Source organism: Ziziphus jujuba, chromosome 9 (assembly GCF_031755915.1).
Source record: "Ziziphus jujuba cultivar Dongzao chromosome 9, ASM3175591v1".
Classification (NCBI taxonomy): domain Eukaryota; kingdom Viridiplantae; phylum Streptophyta; class Magnoliopsida; order Rosales; family Rhamnaceae; genus Ziziphus; species Ziziphus jujuba.
The window spans coordinates 2,079,016-2,095,122 of record NC_083387.1 but is presented as its reverse complement, the minus strand read 5'-3'; the positions used below and the strand labels follow the sequence as shown (position 1 = coordinate 2,095,122).

The window sequence follows — 16,107 nt, the reverse complement described above, 5'->3', positions numbered from 1 at the left end:
AAATCTCACCAAAAGCCAATCTCTACCTCTCTCTCTTCCCCACCGCTTCATAACCTTTCCCTTTGGCTTTTTTCTCTTATTAAAAAAATAAAATAAAATCATAATATAATTGTATAATTTATTAAAAAAACAAATTTAAAATACGTAACCCAAATATAAAAGAAATTCAGAGAAATTTAGGCAACTGATCTTCCTCAATCATTCAACCTGTCTCTTTCTCTCTCTTCCTCTTCCTCTCTTGGGTTCTCTCAGCGGCGGACCTTGTTTGGATCAGAGACGAAGAGAGAATCAAAATAACAAACCAGACGCAACAACAACGCACCATGGTTGAAACCAGACGCAGTTCTTCTTCCAAGCGGGCTTTCTCTCCTCCTCCTCCTACTAACTCCAAACGAACGAAGGTTTTTTTTTTTTTTTAATTATTTTTTCTTTTGATTTGGGGCTATGCATGTTTATGTTCATGGGCGTGTTTATCTATGTCTGGGTTTTCAGCAATTTCCTTTTTTTTTTTTTTTATACGGAGTTTTTATTTCCAAGATTTGCATGTGTGGTTTTGAATTTTTGATCGGTTATCGTTGAAACCCTAGGCGTCGGAGTCTTCCTCTTCGATCAGCGACATTCGGAGTCCGCCGTCGGTTCCGGTGAAAGAGTCTGGGTCCGATAGTCGAGACCTTGTGTTGCGTTCCCCTGATCTGCCAAACACCGATCTTTTAAATTCCGCCAACGCTTCTGATGTGATCGTCTCGGAGAAATCCCCTCAAGTTGGGGCCGAGTGCGTGACTTTGGTTCCGCCGCAACCTTTAGGTGCTCTCTCGCTCTTTTTTCTTTTTTCTTTTTTCTTTTCTTGCATTTTTTTTTTTTTTTTTTTTGTGTGTGTTCGAGTTTCCGTTGCATGCTGATTTCGTATTTTGGGTTTGTCGGTTTAGCTGAAACTGTCACAGATTTGGAGAAACCGAAGGCAGTCGGCAGAGGGAAGAAGTGTCAGACCAAAACCACGACGAAATTGATGCAAAAGTTGCCATGGGGAAAGCTTCTTTCTCAGTGCCCTGAGGTAAACCTTTTTGTAGTTTTTTGTACTTGTATTCCTGTCTGTTCAAAAGAGACGATATTTGCTTGCTTCGCTGTGTTCTTGTTCCTTTCCCTAGAAACATAGACTGGTTCTTGCTTATGATTTTTGAGGTCTCCAAAACTTAGTAACTAGTCTCTAGTATCGTTTAGTAATTAGTCTCTAGTATAGTTTAGGTTCTTTCTCAAGTACACCATATGTACGTGTATTTTTATTGTGTGCAACTATACATATGACTCGATGCCAGTGAGTTGGTGAAAAATTGGCGTGGTTTTATATTCTATCCTAACTGTGAATATAGCTGTTAATTATGTGCAATTGCACCATGATGGAATATTTCTTAGATGGTATGTGACTTTGAAGATGAAATGCTTGCTTTGAATTTATGAGCAACCATCCTTTCTTTCTCATTGGTTATTGTTTTAGGCTTCCATAGGTACTCTATGGATTATTAATGAACCTATTTAAAGAGTGACCTGTGTTGTCATTAAGGAAAGTGATTTTGGAGTCTTAGGCTAGGGGAATGTTAGATCTTCCCCACAGAGACAGAGATGGTTTGCTTTTGAGAGGGGTGCGATGTTAATAGTTAAGAAGAGTAAACTCCCATCAATTCTGAGCTTGAAACGACTTCCTTCACAAGAGTGGTTGGACCAATCTTGTTTCGTAATTGGAGTGACATTTGATGCAGGTTGAGAATGCCTGTGTTGCTTGAGACACATAATCTGGATCTTGTTGCAGTCTGGAAAGTTGGTGGGAAAATTGCTTGAAGGTTGTTCCCTGAGGTTTTAAGTGCTGCATACTGAGGCCTCAACTTGCAATTTTCCTCGAACTCATTGTTTCTTAGGGATGATTGGGTGAACATTTTTTAGCAAGAGGAAAATGAATGAGAACTGTCAATATCTTTGCTTATGAACAGTTGCCCAGTTTGTATCCCTATATAACAAGGTTAGTGGAATTTAACCCAATAGTGATGAGATTGGATTTTATCGAGTTTCTTATGATTAATAATCTTCCATCTGTAATGTTATCTTGTGGTCACACATGTATCATTATCTTCCTCGTAGCACCATTTTGCTGGTTCATTTAGTAGGTTCCTTGGCCGACTGTGGAAGGCGTGTTGTAATAGTTGATTCACATTCTAGTCAGTGATTCAAAGTAGTTTGATAATGGTTGTAGATATATGTATAACCTTTTCCTTTTACTTTGTCGATGATTCTTTTTGATATGAAAATAAGTAGTTTCCAAGTGTTTATTATTTTCTTGTTTGTTTTTTACCTTCTCTATTGCTACTGTAAACAAGCAACTATGTATTGGTTTTTGTTGATTTTATGTTTATCAGTGAGGAAGGAAAACATCTTCATCTGGATGTTCCTTTTGTTTGGAACTAATGGTATGAATTTTTTTTTTTTTTTGTTCATTTTCCTACCAGAACCCTCACCTGTTCATTTGTGATCCTATTTTCACCATTGGCGAAGGCCTTCAATGCAATTTATCAATTAAAGACTCACCCGTTACTACTAGTTTTTGTAAACTGAGGCTCAAAAAGGTATTAGTGATGTGACCTCTTCAATATGTGTTTGTCCAAGGAAAAATTGTATTTAACGTAATTTGCTTTTCCTTGGTGGTAATGTCTCTGACTCTCTCATTTTTACTGATTTTAAATCTGGACAGCATGGTGTTGCCGTACTAGACATCTTAGGGGGAAAAGGTTCTGTTCAAGTAAATGGAAAAACATACAAAAAAAAATGTTTTGTAAATCTAAGTGGAGGTGATGAGGTTGTGTTCGGTTCGTGTGGAAAGCATGCTTATGTATCCTTTTTCGACAATGCCAACAATATTTGTTACTTGTTTTTCTTTTTTCTTTGGATTCGACCTTTGTTATAACATTGGCCATGTATTGTCTTCTTGCATGTTGTTTTGAGCAACCATTGGTGGATGCCATGTTAATTCTCCTACATAGCTTTTCAGTATTATCCTTGACACTAACTCAGATTTTTGAGCAGCTTACCAGTGATAATTTAACTACTCCTGGCGTTACTCCTTCATTAAGCATTTTGGAAGCCCAGAGTGCTTCTGTTAAGGGAATTCATGTTGAGGCGAGATCTGGTGATCCTTCTGCTGTTGATGGAGCATCAATATTAGCTTCAATGTCAAATATTCGAAATGACTCATCACTTCTGCCCCCACTTGCTAAAGCTGGTGTGGATCTGCAACAAGATGTAGAGATGTCCTCATTGCCGTCTGGATGTGGAGGCTCAGGTGATAGTACTCCAGATATTGATATCAAGGACTGCAATAATAATAATGATCAGGATGGTGTGTCTTCTAGGGGAAAAGATTTAACTACATCCCCTGATGCTACCAATGAAAACCCTGCACTTGATAGCCTGGGATTGGATGCCTGTGTGGATGCTGAAGTAGGAAAACTCTCTGGTCCAGCTTATGAATTGAGGCCGTTCCTGCGAATGCTTGCTGGTTCACCTGACATCGGTTTCGGGGGTAGTATTTCCAAAATGCTGGATGAGCAAAGGGAAATCAGGGAACTCCTAAAGGATATTGATCCACCAGTTTTAATATCTACAAGACGTCAAGCCTATAAAGATAAATTGCAACAAGGAATTCTGAACCCTGAAGATATAGAAGTTTCATTTGAAAGTTTTCCATACTTCCTTAGGTAAATCTTTTTCCTTTCAGTTGAATGATATTTGATTTATTCATTACTTATTCCTTGCCTGTTAATATATTTACGTGTGTTGCGACAAATTTCCAACATTTCAGTGATACAACAAAAAGCATATTGATTGCTTCAATGTATATACATTTGAAGTGTAATAAATTTGCGAAGCATGCGTCAGATCTTTCTACAGTGAGTCCGCGTATTTTATTATCTGGTCCTTCAGGTAATCCTCTTTTTCAGTTGATCATTCACTTTTAGATTTTGTAGTTTATTAGTGTTTTACTTTGTGTGATGGCTCATCATATTCCTTGATTTTATACTTCTAGGGTCAGAAATATATCAGGAAACTTTGGCGAAGGCACTTGCCAAACACTTTGGTGCTAAACTGCTAATTGTTGATTCTCTTCTGTTGCCTGGTGTAAGTTATTGAAGATTATTTTTGATTATTTCCTTTGATTTTAAGTATTTTTTCTCCCCCTAACTACCTGTTTCTTATTTTTGTCTCTTATCTCATTTTTAGTTTGAATTATTAAAAATGCTTTTTCCAGACATTTTGTATTAGTCTCAATAAATTTCCAATTAATTTCAGGATCCAACACCCAAGGAATCAGATTCTGTGAAAGAAGGACCCAGGCCAGAAAGATTGTCCATATTTGCCAAACGAAGTTCAGGATTACAGCATAAGAAACCACCTTCTAGTGTTGAGGCTGACATCACAGGGGGATCGATTATGAGCTCTCAGGCTCCACCAAAGCAGGAGACATCTACTGCATCATCTAGAGGCACTACATTTAAAACAGGCATGATATTTGTTTGTGTCTATGTTTATGTATAGACATTTGCAGCCGATCTTCTTTTTTAGTTATTTCACATTTTTCTGATATTTGTATAAATAACTAATTGCTAATTGCTGGTATTAACCCTTATATATGCAGGTGATAAAGTAAAATTTGTGGGTACTGGATCTGGACTTTCATCCCTGCAAAATTGTCATTCTCCAAGGTATTTATTTTGTATGATTAAGATTTTTCCCCAAGAAATGGGTTTACTAAAGGTAAATTTTATATGATTATGTGGAAAAGTATATATTATCTATTTATAGCTGTATATTTATACATATATATGTATATTTTGTAAGCAAAATACATTGCAACATGTCTATAAATGTAAGTGGGCTTTGTTGGTGTCGGTGTCCACCTATATTTTGCTCAACCAAGAGAACCATACCTTTAACTTTGACGTGTGTACGTTCTTCTTAATTGCTCAAATTTCTTGTAAATTTCTACCATTTTTATTTGGATTTTGGTGTTTGTTGCTTCTAAAAGGAAGATTTATTTTAAATGCCTTGCGTGGTTTTTAATATTAACCTTCTATTTATCTTCCATCATTCTTTGTCATTTTCAATTTTCCAATTATTCCAAAGTGAGGGAGATTTATTCCATACCAAGGGACATCTTCCTGCTTTATGCATTTCTAAGTACCAAAATTTTGCTGATTTACAGATGTTTGGGATTTTTTTGATTGGTAGTAGCTGATTAACTTCGCTCTTAATATATTTTGATTAACAGATAAGAAACCATCTAGGTTTTTGATACATTTGTTTACTCTTTCCTAATCTAAATTCTTGGCAGGGGGCCATCATTTGGTTGTCGGGGCAAAGTTGTTCTTGCTTTTGAGGAAAATGGGTCCTCAAAAATTGGAGTTAGATTTGAGAAGTCAATTCCAGATGGTAATGATCTAGGTGGTCGTTGTGAAGAAGATCACGGTTTTTTCTGTTCTGGTGATTCCTTTGCCTATATAATTTTATCCCTTTATTTTATTTGTGCCTTTATCACAGTGTTCTCTTAACTTGTTTTATTCTGTTTTGCTTTACTGTGCAGCTCATCATTTACGGTTAGATGGTTCAGGAAGTGATGACCTTGAAAAACTTGCTATTACTGAACTCTTTGAGGTCTGTTTCCTCTTTGCTTCATTAATACTTTTGGTGTTGTTTTGGTATTAAAATTTGAAATTGTCTTGTGTGTATAGATTGCTTCAAATGAGAGTAAAAGCGTTCCTGTTATATTGTTTGTGAAAGACATTGAAAAGTCCATGGTGGGCAGCTCAGATGCGCACACATTCTTAAAAACCAGGCTTGAACATTTGCCTCCAAAAGTTGTTATAATTGGCTCCCATATGCAATTGGACAATCGGAAGGAGAAGGTAAACTGTTGATACTTTAGTTCTTCTAGCTTGCTCTTGGTTGTTCTCTGTGTTGAGTATACTATTTTTAATTGCTTATGTTTTTACACTGCTGTAAAAAATGTTTTGCAGTCCCATCCTGGTGGTCTTTTGTTTACCAAGTTTGGAAGCAACCAAACTGCTTTACTTGATTTTGCTTTCCCGGTATGCCTCTTATTATTATTATCATTATTTATTTATTTATTTAATTTTCTTCTTCCTCCTAATTGTGCATGCAAGTGAGCAGAATCTTTCTGGTCTTATCTTATAAGAAACATAGTATTCATGACTTGAAATCTTTATTGCGATAACTTATAGCTGGTGGGTTGATTGTGTGACTATGGAAGAGTAATTCTAATGGCCTCTTTAGTTGCTAATCTCTGTTAACTTTTTCTTTACAGCATCCTTTTCTCTTTACTAGTTTATCCGTGTGTAATGTATTACTTGAAAAGTTTCCACCATAGTGGGGAGTATGAAAGTGCTGTTAGCAATTTTATTTCTTTTTCCAATTCATTAGGACACTTGCTTGTTTTGCTTCTTTTAAGGACGAGTACGATGTTTTTTTCCTCTTTTGTAGGATAACTTTGGTAGGCTTCATGATAGGAGCAAAGAAACCCCTAAAACAATGAAGCAACTTGGTCGACTTTTTCCCAACAAAGTGGTGATACAATTGCCGCAGGTATTGAAGCAAATATTAATCTCACCGATAATGAATTGTTCTTGCTGTTTATTATCCAAATAAAATTTCAAATATATGTTATTCTTTATCCTGGTAGGATGAAGCCCTACTTTCAGACTGGAAGCAGCAGTTGGAATGTGATGTTGAAACAATGAAAGCACAGTCAAATATTGTTAGCATTCGCTCGGTGAGTATCACAATTTTTTAGACCTTTCATACTATGCGGCTATTTTTTCATATGCTGGTGGCAGTTTTAAGTCTTTACAGTACTTTCATGCTGTCTATACATATTTCCGTTTTAAACATAACGATAGTTTCATGGTACATTTACATTTACCAAGTAAATGTATGAAGTGGGAGGTGGATATTTTTCATGTATAGTTGATATTATGATAAACTCTTGCTCATTCTCTTCTCTTTGCTCTTACAGACTGGCCAAGCGGATGCATTTAGTGCATTCACATGCTAAAAACTGTACTACTTTTGATGCTTTGGTTTTGTTGACCAATTTGACCTTACCTTTTCCTTGCAAAATTTTTCACACGTCATGGACTAATTTCTAATACCTTGGTTTCCTATAATGGTCACATGATTCTGCAGTTTTGTTCAACTTGCGAAGTTATTAATTTTGATTTGATGTTATTCTGTATGTTTCTTTTCTTGTTATCTTTAATTTTGGATCCTTTGCTTTGCTTTCAGGTGCTCAACAGAATTGGCTTGGATTGCCCTGATATTGAAACTTTGTGCATTAAAGATCAAGCACTTACAACTGAAAGTTTGTATTTATTTTGCCTATGAATTGTTTTTCTTGTAATCTTTTACTCGAATATCTACTTATGGTTGCGTCCTTTTTTTCACTCTTTTGGTACAGATGTGGAGAAAGTAGTAGGCTGGGCTTTGTGTTACCACCTTATGCAGTGTTCTGATGTTTCGATCAAAGATGCCAAACTTTTAATTTCTTCTGAAAGGTTGTTGACTTTGCTCAGTCTGTTTTGTAATAGTTTTTAAGTCCAAATGCATCTATCTTTCTGCTCGTTTTAACATTTGTGTTTGATGTAATTTATTTCAGTCTTAGGCATGGCCTCAACCTTCTACAGGGCATTCAAAGTGAAAGCAAAAGTGTGAAAAAATCACTCAAGGTAAAAGTTGATAGCTGTTCTTTGGTGCTATAGAATTCAGTGCTACTTTTCAGTCTCTTGAGACAGGTTTTTTTTTTTTTTTTTTTTCAGCTAGTTATTTTTTCCCCTAAATGTAGTTTGAAAATGATGATTTGGTTTATTGTGGAATTAACATTAAGGATTTGCAGGATGTGGTCACTGAGAATGAATTTGAGAAGAAACTTCTTGCTGATGTTATTCCACCAAGTGATATTGGGGTAACTTTTGATGACATTGGGGCCTTAGAAAATGTGAAAGACACACTTAAGGAGTTGGTGATGCTTCCTCTTCAAAGGCCTGAATTGTTTAGCAAAGGACAGCTTACTAAAGTAAGCTTAGTTTATTTGTTGGGTTGTGTTTTCCATCTTAATTATGCAAATATAAATTTTTTCTTGCAATTCATATCTTTTATCTTTACCTAAAGAATTTGGTCCGCATTTTCACAGCCATGCAAAGGAATATTGCTCTTTGGTCCGCCTGGTACTGGAAAAACTATGCTTGCAAAGGCTGTCGCAACTGAAGCCGGTGCCAACTTTATCAACATTTCTATGTCAAGCATCACTTCAAAGGTATGTAATGTTGTAGTGAAGTGATGTATGGATCTTTCTTATTGGTGCTTTATTGTTGAATTATGATCTCCGATATGTTTGATTGCAGTGGTTTGGTGAAGGAGAGAAGTATGTAAAAGCTGTTTTTTCACTAGCCAGTAAAATTGCTCCGAGTGTTGTTTTTGTAGATGAGGTCTGTTCTGTTGCATCCCAATTTCATATTTATAGCCTGTTGTCTTCCTAGTTATATCTGCAAAAACTTATTTTTGTTTTTTGTTACTATTTTAGGTTGATAGCATGTTAGGAAGACGTGAAAATCCTGGAGAACATGAAGCTATGCGTAAAATGAAAAATGAGTTCATGGTAAACTGGGATGGTCTGCGTACAAAGGATAAAGAGCGTGTTTTGGTACTTGCGGCTACCAATAGGCCTTTTGACCTTGATGAAGCAGTTATTAGGAGGCTTCCTAGGAGGTAGATTTCTTACGTTTCTAGCTCTTTTACGTTGCTATTCAGCATCATTTAAGAAGCACGATTGACTACATTTTTCTGGGCCAAAAAATAAAGAAAAAGAAAAATGATTGACCATATTCTAATTTTGTGCAGATTGATGGTTAACTTGCCAGATGCCCGTAACAGAGAAAAAATTCTTGGAGTTATATTAGCCAAAGAAGATTTAGAACCTGATGTTGATTTGGAAGCAGTTGCAAATATGACTGATGGATATTCTGGCAGTGACCTGAAGGTTGCCTACAAATACTTTTAATTAATCTTTTAATTAATCCGTGTATTTGCCTTATAAAAGAATGTTCCAGTGAATTTGATTACCTTTTTGGTTGCAGAATCTTTGTGTGACAGCAGCACATCGTCCTATTAGGGAAATATTGGAGAAGGAGAAAAAGGTTGGTTTTATACAATTAGTGTTTTGTTAAAATGTATAGTTTATGTAGAACTGTGTCAATTAATTACTAATGACCAGTCAGTCCCATATCTCTATTTTGCTCTTTAAGTCCCGTACTGCTACTCATTTATAATTGCATTTTTATGGAGGATGTTATTGGACAAGCATTTTAATTCTAGTTGTCATCTAAGTTTTCTTCATCTTTTTGGTTTCCTTCTGGATAAAAATAACATAAAACATGTATTGGGAGTTTTTATTTTTTTATTTTTTTATTTTTTTTTATTTTTAACTTTTCTTGCTGTCAATTGTACTGTACTGCTGATTTGGCTGTATCATATGTTGAATTGCATTTGTTCCCATAATATTTTCCAGGAGAGGGCTATTGCTTTGGCAGATAGCAGACCTGTACCTGCATTGTATAACAGTGGGGATGTTCGTCCTCTGAAGATGGATGATTTTAAATGTGCACACGAACAGGTATGGTACAAGTAATATATATATATATATATATATATGTAATTTGATTTTAACGGCTGGTGAACATATTGCCGATGATAATTGATTGGTTGGTTGCAGGTATGTGCGAGTGTGTCATCGGAGTCTACGAATATGAATGAACTCCTTCAATGGAATGACTTGTACGGGGAAGGAGGATCGAGAAAGCAGAAGTCACTTAGCTATTTCATGTAGAGGTGGTATTTTTGTGTATAGCATTTCTTGTTTTTATTCTTCTTTGTCACCATAGAAGTGGCAAGAGATGGGACCAGTACTAGTGGAAATCCCCGGGTCCTGTTCCCATTGTATAATATATAGGTTCTCCCCTTGCTCCCTTTTTTTTTTTTTTTTATAAATTTTAAATTTTTATTTATTTTATTTATCCTCTTATTTTAGAAATTTCACATCTCAATGAGGTTGTTTTAACCTTTGAAAGAAGTAATTATAAGAAAAAAAAAAAAAAAAAAGGTTCTACAGGCCCATCTTGAAATTGATCGATGAATAAACATTTGTTCTGTCCAGAAAGAGAACCCAAAAAAAAAAAAAAAAGTGTGAAACTGTAGTTATTGGCTGATCAAGGAGATTGTGTGACTTTGTAAAACGATGACAAACATTGGGATATGATGACGGTAGTACGGGCCCTTTGTATCCTGCTCGGTAAGTTGTCTCAATATGATACAAATATGTTTATATCGAAATAATTCGATAAAAATATTCCAGCAAAAAAAAGAAAAAAAGAAAAGAAAAAATCGTTATGAATTGATGTCATGATGAAGAAAGCTTGTAAACTAGTGCACACATTTTCTTACTACATGTACGGCCATAGAGGAACAGGTATCGATTCTAAAACATTACCAAAAAAAATTATACCTGGCAATTTGGGTTGGTGGGTCGTGTTTGTATCAATCCGTTTAATAATCGTGTCAAAAATATCTAACTTGAACACGACCCATTTATTAATCGTGTCAGGTACCTAAAACACTAATCCGATCTGTTTATAAACAGGTCAACATGACACGACCCGTTTAACACGATTATTTTAACGGATCGTGTTGACCTATTAATCCGTTAACCTGAAATTGACCTATTAACCCGAAAACTAACCTATTAACCCGTTAACCCGAAAATTAACCTATTAATTCGAATTTTTTTTTATTTTTTTTTATTTTTATGTTTTTGTTTTATTAAAAATGTATTTTTTGTTTTTAAAAAATTAGTAATAGAAAATTATTTTTATAAAATTTTTAATTTATAATATTTTTTAGTTATTAAATATTATATTAGTGATAAAATATTAATTTAAAATTAAATTTAAATGGATTGTAATAGGTATATAATCGTGTCAGGTTGAAACTGACACGTTTAATAAATGGGTCGTAACGGGTCAATTTCGAGTTAAACAGGTCAATTCGAAAATGACACGATTAATAATCGTGTTAAACGGGTTGATCCGATTATGATCCGAACCCATTTATAATAAATCCAAATCTATTTATTCCGTGTTATTTTCGAATTGTGTCGCCGTGTTCAAATTGCCAGGTCTAAAAAAAATATATCGATTCTATAAGGCAATAAAAGCGTAAATAAAGTTTAAACGCAATACACCATCTGGGTTCCGTTAAGTTGCCATTTGTGGTTAAGCTGAAAAGTCAAACGCAATCACCGTAACCGACAACTCCAGGAGAGAATAATAAAAATAATAGTAATAATAATAATAATAAAAAATCAAATAAGAAAAAATTAATAGTTGAAGAATCCATCATGTCGAGTCTCGAGTTTCAACGAGTTGTACGTTCCACAACCAACCACCACATCAACAACACGCGCTGGATTCGTTAAAGTCGTCACTTCCGACTCCCTCCATTATTATTAAGTTGAAGAAGGAGAGCTTCCTTCCCACTTCCGACGTCATCCTCTCTCTCTCTCTCTCTCTCTCTCTCTCTGCACCCACATACACAGTACGCCTTTTTCCAATATTTTCAGCTGCCTACCTTCTTCAGGTAACCACCAGGTAGGCAGGCTCCGAAGAGTGAGACTTTCTCATTTGTTTTTCGTTTTGATTTCCGAACAATTGAATTTAATATAAGTGTTTAATTATTCATATAATTATATATATATTTATATAATTAACTATAAGTGTTTAATTACTCATATAATTTTATTAATATATATATATATATATTTATTTATTTATCTATTTCAAGTTGTTATTATTAGGTTTGGAGGAGATTGTTTTGGGCGTTTTGTTTGGTGTGGAATTTGGACTTTGTTTAGTTTTGTTTAGTTTTCAATGGAGGTCATGTCTCACTCCTCCAGCTTCTTGATCCCTGCGATACCGCCGGATCAACGCTCTTCTCTGACCTACGCACTCGTTGTGCTTAACCAAAGCCTCCCCAGATTTGTTCCCCTCCTCTGGAAGCACGGTGAGTAATATTTTATTTTTAATTTATTGTTATAAGAAATTTTTTTTTTTCCCCAGTTTAGTAGGAAATATTTTCTGAGAATTTTGTGGTGCTGCGTGCGTTTTTTGTTTAGAGCAGCACAACTTCGCTTGTGTGCCGATGGAGGAGCCAATCGCGTCTACGATGAACTCCCTTTGCTCTTCCCTCATGAAGATGCTCTTGATGTTCGCAATAGGTTTGGTTTTTATTATTATTTTCGCTTTCTTATTTTTCTTTTTTTCAACAGTATTTTCATTGACTTATAGTTTTCCCCTGTTCAGTTTCCTCTAGCATTTTTTTTTTTTTTCCCCCTAGGTGGAAGTTACTTCATAATCGTATAAATTACTGGCTTGTTAAAAAAGATTTGCATTAAATATAATAAAGGATTTATGACAATTTTAAATTTGACAATTTAAAGAAGATGTACTTCGGTTTTTTTGGCTGTTTTATGTGCATATATAATGAGGTATATACGAAGCTTCTATTTACCTATTTACCCGATAACCAAACTTGCTGCATATGCATAATTATGATATGATTTGCTTTTGGTTGTAATTCTTTCTGTATATTTGTTGATGAATTATTTGGAATAAATTTAAATGTAATGATTGTTTTTATTTATTTATTTATATTCCTGGAGTAAATTAAGACCTGTTACTACTTCCCTAATAGTCTGATGGACTGGGTTTGAAATATCCCGAATTTGTTTGTGAAGGAGACTTTCTTTAATAAAACTGTTTAAATAAGTATTTTCTTAAACATGAACTCGACATCTCCATAATATTTGAGTTAACGTTGACTTGTGTGCACTAGTTTCTATGCATTTCATGCTTTTTTTATTATTATTATTTTGAAATTTTCACATTTTTTTTGTTTTTCCTGGTGTGCTGTTGTTTGGAACTCTTCCACATCTATGTGTTTTCTTTTATTTCTTGACGACATGATATCTAAATTCATGCTTGTACTTGTGCGTTTGAGCTAAGCATTTTATTGAACATACAACAACAACATGATATGTTAACTGAAATATACTTAAGCATCAACTTCTTTGATTTTGGTCAGGTACAAGCCTGATGTTATTAAGGGGGACATGGATTCAATCAGAACAGAGGTTCTAGATTTTTATACAAACAATGTAAGCGATCTGTTTTCTTCCTTCTATGCTGAGTATTAAATTGAACCTATTCCTGTTGAGTGCATTTCTCTGTATGAATGTAAAGTCAGTAAACCTTGCTTATGATGTCTCTGTTTACAGGGGACCAAGATTATGGATGAATCTGATGATCAGGACACCACGGATTTGCATAAATGTGTATCATATATATGTGACTTCGCACCAAACCTGGACAAGTCTAGTGTAAGTTTCATGCTCTTCTTTTTGTGTAAGGTTGAGCATCATTCTGATTTTTCCAAATTGGTTACCGATATGTTTTTCCAGAACAATATCATAATTTGTTATTTCTTTGATCTAATCCCAGCTATGCATTCTTGTTGCTGGAGCACTTGGCGGACGGTTTGACCATGAGATGGGAAACATCAATGTCTTATGTCGATTTTCATCCATTCGAATAGTACTTTTATCAGATGATTGTCTCATCCACCTTCTTCCCAGAACTCACCATCATGAAATCCATATTCAGTCTTCTACTGTAGGCCCGCACTGTGGCCTCATTCCTGTTGGAATGCCATCTGGAAGTACCACAACCACTGGACTTGAATGGGATCTTCGTAAGTATTTTTCCAATGGCATAGAATTCTTGTGGATTTAATAATGTTTGCGTCCAGAAAATGCATGTCACATCTAAATCAATAACTTAGCTTTGGTATGACGGAAAGGAATTTGAGAAATATCGAACAATTTAATATTCATATGTTGAGTGATTTAGTGGGACATTCTGTATGGGATATGATTGATGACCAGACTGCTAGCACTAAGCAGAGTTTGCGAACTCTAGAATTATATTTTAAATTTGCTTTTTTTTATCAATCTTTAGCATCTGGTGTAGGTTCGTTTCAGCCATTGACCTTTGGCTTGCTCTGTTTCAGATGAAACGGAGATGAGGTTTGGTGGTTTGATAAGTACATCAAATATTGTCAAGGGAGAGAAAATAACAGTTCGATCCGACACGGATCTACTTTGGACAATATCTATTAAAAAGCTTCAGACTGGTTGAGAATTTGTGATGAGGTGGACAGTGGACGGTGGACAGGCTATTTTTTCTTCGAATTCTCTCACACACATAAAAGCCCATTCGATTAATCTTAGGCATCTCCATGTTCATAAATAAATTTTTTGTAATTTCTTTTACTATACGTTTATTGGTATTTAATATGATTTATTATATGTTTTTCTTCCAATTGTTTTAGCATTGCTTTTTACTTGGTTCTATTGAATTTTGATTTTTGCTTTCTGAGTGCACATGTATTCCAAAATACTTTTACTCTATATTTGAAGACAAAAAAATTAAAATATTTGGTTTTTCTCGTGGGAAGTCTAAAAATATAGCAGTATTGTTTATATGAAGTTTATTTTGTTTTATTGTTATTATTATTAAGGGAGTTTGTTTAAGTGGAGAAGTCATTTATATCTATATCTTTATATCTGGGTTAGAAATTTTTTTTTTTGTAATTTGTGTGTTCGCAAAAAATTAATAAAATTATCCAAATTCCATTTAGACTTTTTCAGTTTTGATATATTACATCTATGATTTTTAATTCTAGAAACTAATGGATTAAAACTGATTGATGAGTTTTGAGAATGATTTTTCAAAATATGGATACAATTGGAATTAAGGAAAAATTATAGTGGTCTAAATTAAATTTTCCTTTTGTTATTATTGTTGTTATTGTTATTATATTTTTGGATGCATGTATCCATTTTTCATCGATACAAATATTCCAACTATAACTCAAATCAAAGAGTGAAAATAAATAAATAAATAAAATATGCAACTCAAATTTTAGGTTGACATTGTTATATATTTGGTGCTGTTGATGCTCACACTGGATCGGGACTACTTAAGGTTAGATATTTGCTGTATGTTTTCTTCAATAACTTATTTTAATCAAGAAAGTCGACTTTTAAAATTTCATACTTTATTTTGCTTCTTTGGATTTTGTGGGCTTGTATATGATCTTGCTAGTTTGGAGGAGCATTGCAAAAGTGTGAATATTTTTTTCAAATTCGTACTTTATTGAAGATACTGATTTCCTATGCTGGGATGCTTCTAATTTAATTTGGACAACCCTGTTACTAAAACAATAATAAGAATTATTTTAAAATAAAAAGTATCTTTAAACAGAAAAAATATAATTAAAAAAATTATTTTAACAATGTTTTTTATATCATTTCTCTTTCAATTATTTTATCATTTTTTAATAAATTAATAATTAAAATAAATACCAAATTAATTTTTTTTAAAATGTAAAATAAATTTGGTTCTTCCTATTAATTCTATAGCAAAGAGTATATAATAGATAAAAAACTGCTTGGAGATTTTCTAAGTATATCATCCTTATATATATATATATATATACACATATAGTAATATTAAAAATGGGATAAATGTTAGATGACACTCTTTGTAACTTTTCCGAATTTTATGACTATTTATCGAGCCAACTTTTTTTTTTTTAATGTTGCATTTGTTCCATTTAGGTTTTTATTAGAGGAATTATTCAAAAAACAATATATGTTTTATATATTCTTAAATCTAATAAAATTAAATTAAAAAAATAGAAAAATAAATGAAAGATAAATCTTGAAGTTTTAAGGACTAAAAACAAAATCCATAAGGAGGAATTTTCACACTGTTAACGTTTGAAAATTTGAGAAGGCTTGTTATTATTATTATTAAGGCTTATTTAGACGTCTTTTATTTTATTTCATTAATATATATATATATATATATATATATATTTATA

At 33.7% G+C, this 16,107-nt stretch overlaps 2 protein-coding genes across 7 annotated transcripts; both read left to right on the top strand.

Moving 5' to 3' along the window:
- Nucleotides 1-10,077, top strand: LOC107426342 (uncharacterized). Of its 3 annotated transcripts, XM_016036488.4 has the most exons (27): nt 1-401; nt 588-804; nt 927-1,051; nt 2,496-2,612; nt 2,738-2,875; nt 3,058-3,740; nt 3,845-3,966; nt 4,070-4,161; nt 4,333-4,543; nt 4,679-4,745; nt 5,375-5,523; nt 5,624-5,694; nt 5,772-5,945; nt 6,057-6,128; nt 6,541-6,642; nt 6,740-6,829; nt 7,342-7,417; nt 7,514-7,610; nt 7,712-7,781; nt 7,949-8,128; nt 8,246-8,368; nt 8,457-8,540; nt 8,636-8,820; nt 8,953-9,091; nt 9,189-9,248; nt 9,620-9,724; nt 9,824-10,077. In XM_016036488.4, exons 1-27 carry the CDS (start codon nt 324-326, stop codon nt 9,935-9,937), a joined length of 3,741 nt encoding a protein of 1,246 aa, XP_015891974.2. In that variant the 5' UTR covers nt 1-323; the 3' UTR covers nt 9,938-10,077. The 3 variants fall into 3 exon arrangements, with proteins under 3 accessions (XP_015891974.2, XP_048336060.2, XP_015891975.2); XM_048480103.2 differs by lacking the exon at nt 2,738-2,875 and having other exon boundaries at nt 3,070-3,740; XM_016036489.4 differs by lacking the exons at nt 2,496-2,612; nt 2,738-2,875 and having other exon boundaries at nt 3,070-3,740.
- A 1,289-nt stretch (nt 10,078-11,366) lies between these two features.
- LOC107426275 (thiamine pyrophosphokinase 1) lies at nt 11,367-14,541 on the top strand. 4 transcript variants are annotated; one of them, XM_016036401.4, is made up of 7 exons: nt 11,367-11,753; nt 12,027-12,165; nt 12,283-12,379; nt 13,246-13,318; nt 13,439-13,540; nt 13,662-13,911; nt 14,230-14,541. In XM_016036401.4, the coding sequence occupies exons 2-7, from the start codon at nt 12,033-12,035 to the stop codon at nt 14,355-14,357; spliced, it is 783 nt and encodes a 260-aa protein (XP_015891887.3). In that variant the 5' UTR covers nt 11,367-11,753; nt 12,027-12,032; the 3' UTR covers nt 14,358-14,541. The 4 variants fall into 4 exon arrangements, with proteins under 4 accessions (XP_015891887.3, XP_048336061.2, XP_015891885.3 ...); XM_048480104.2 differs by having other exon boundaries at nt 11,371-11,753; nt 11,947-12,165; XM_016036399.4 differs by having other exon boundaries at nt 11,372-11,753; nt 11,960-12,165.
- The last annotated feature ends 1,566 nt before the right edge of the window (nt 14,542-16,107 follow it).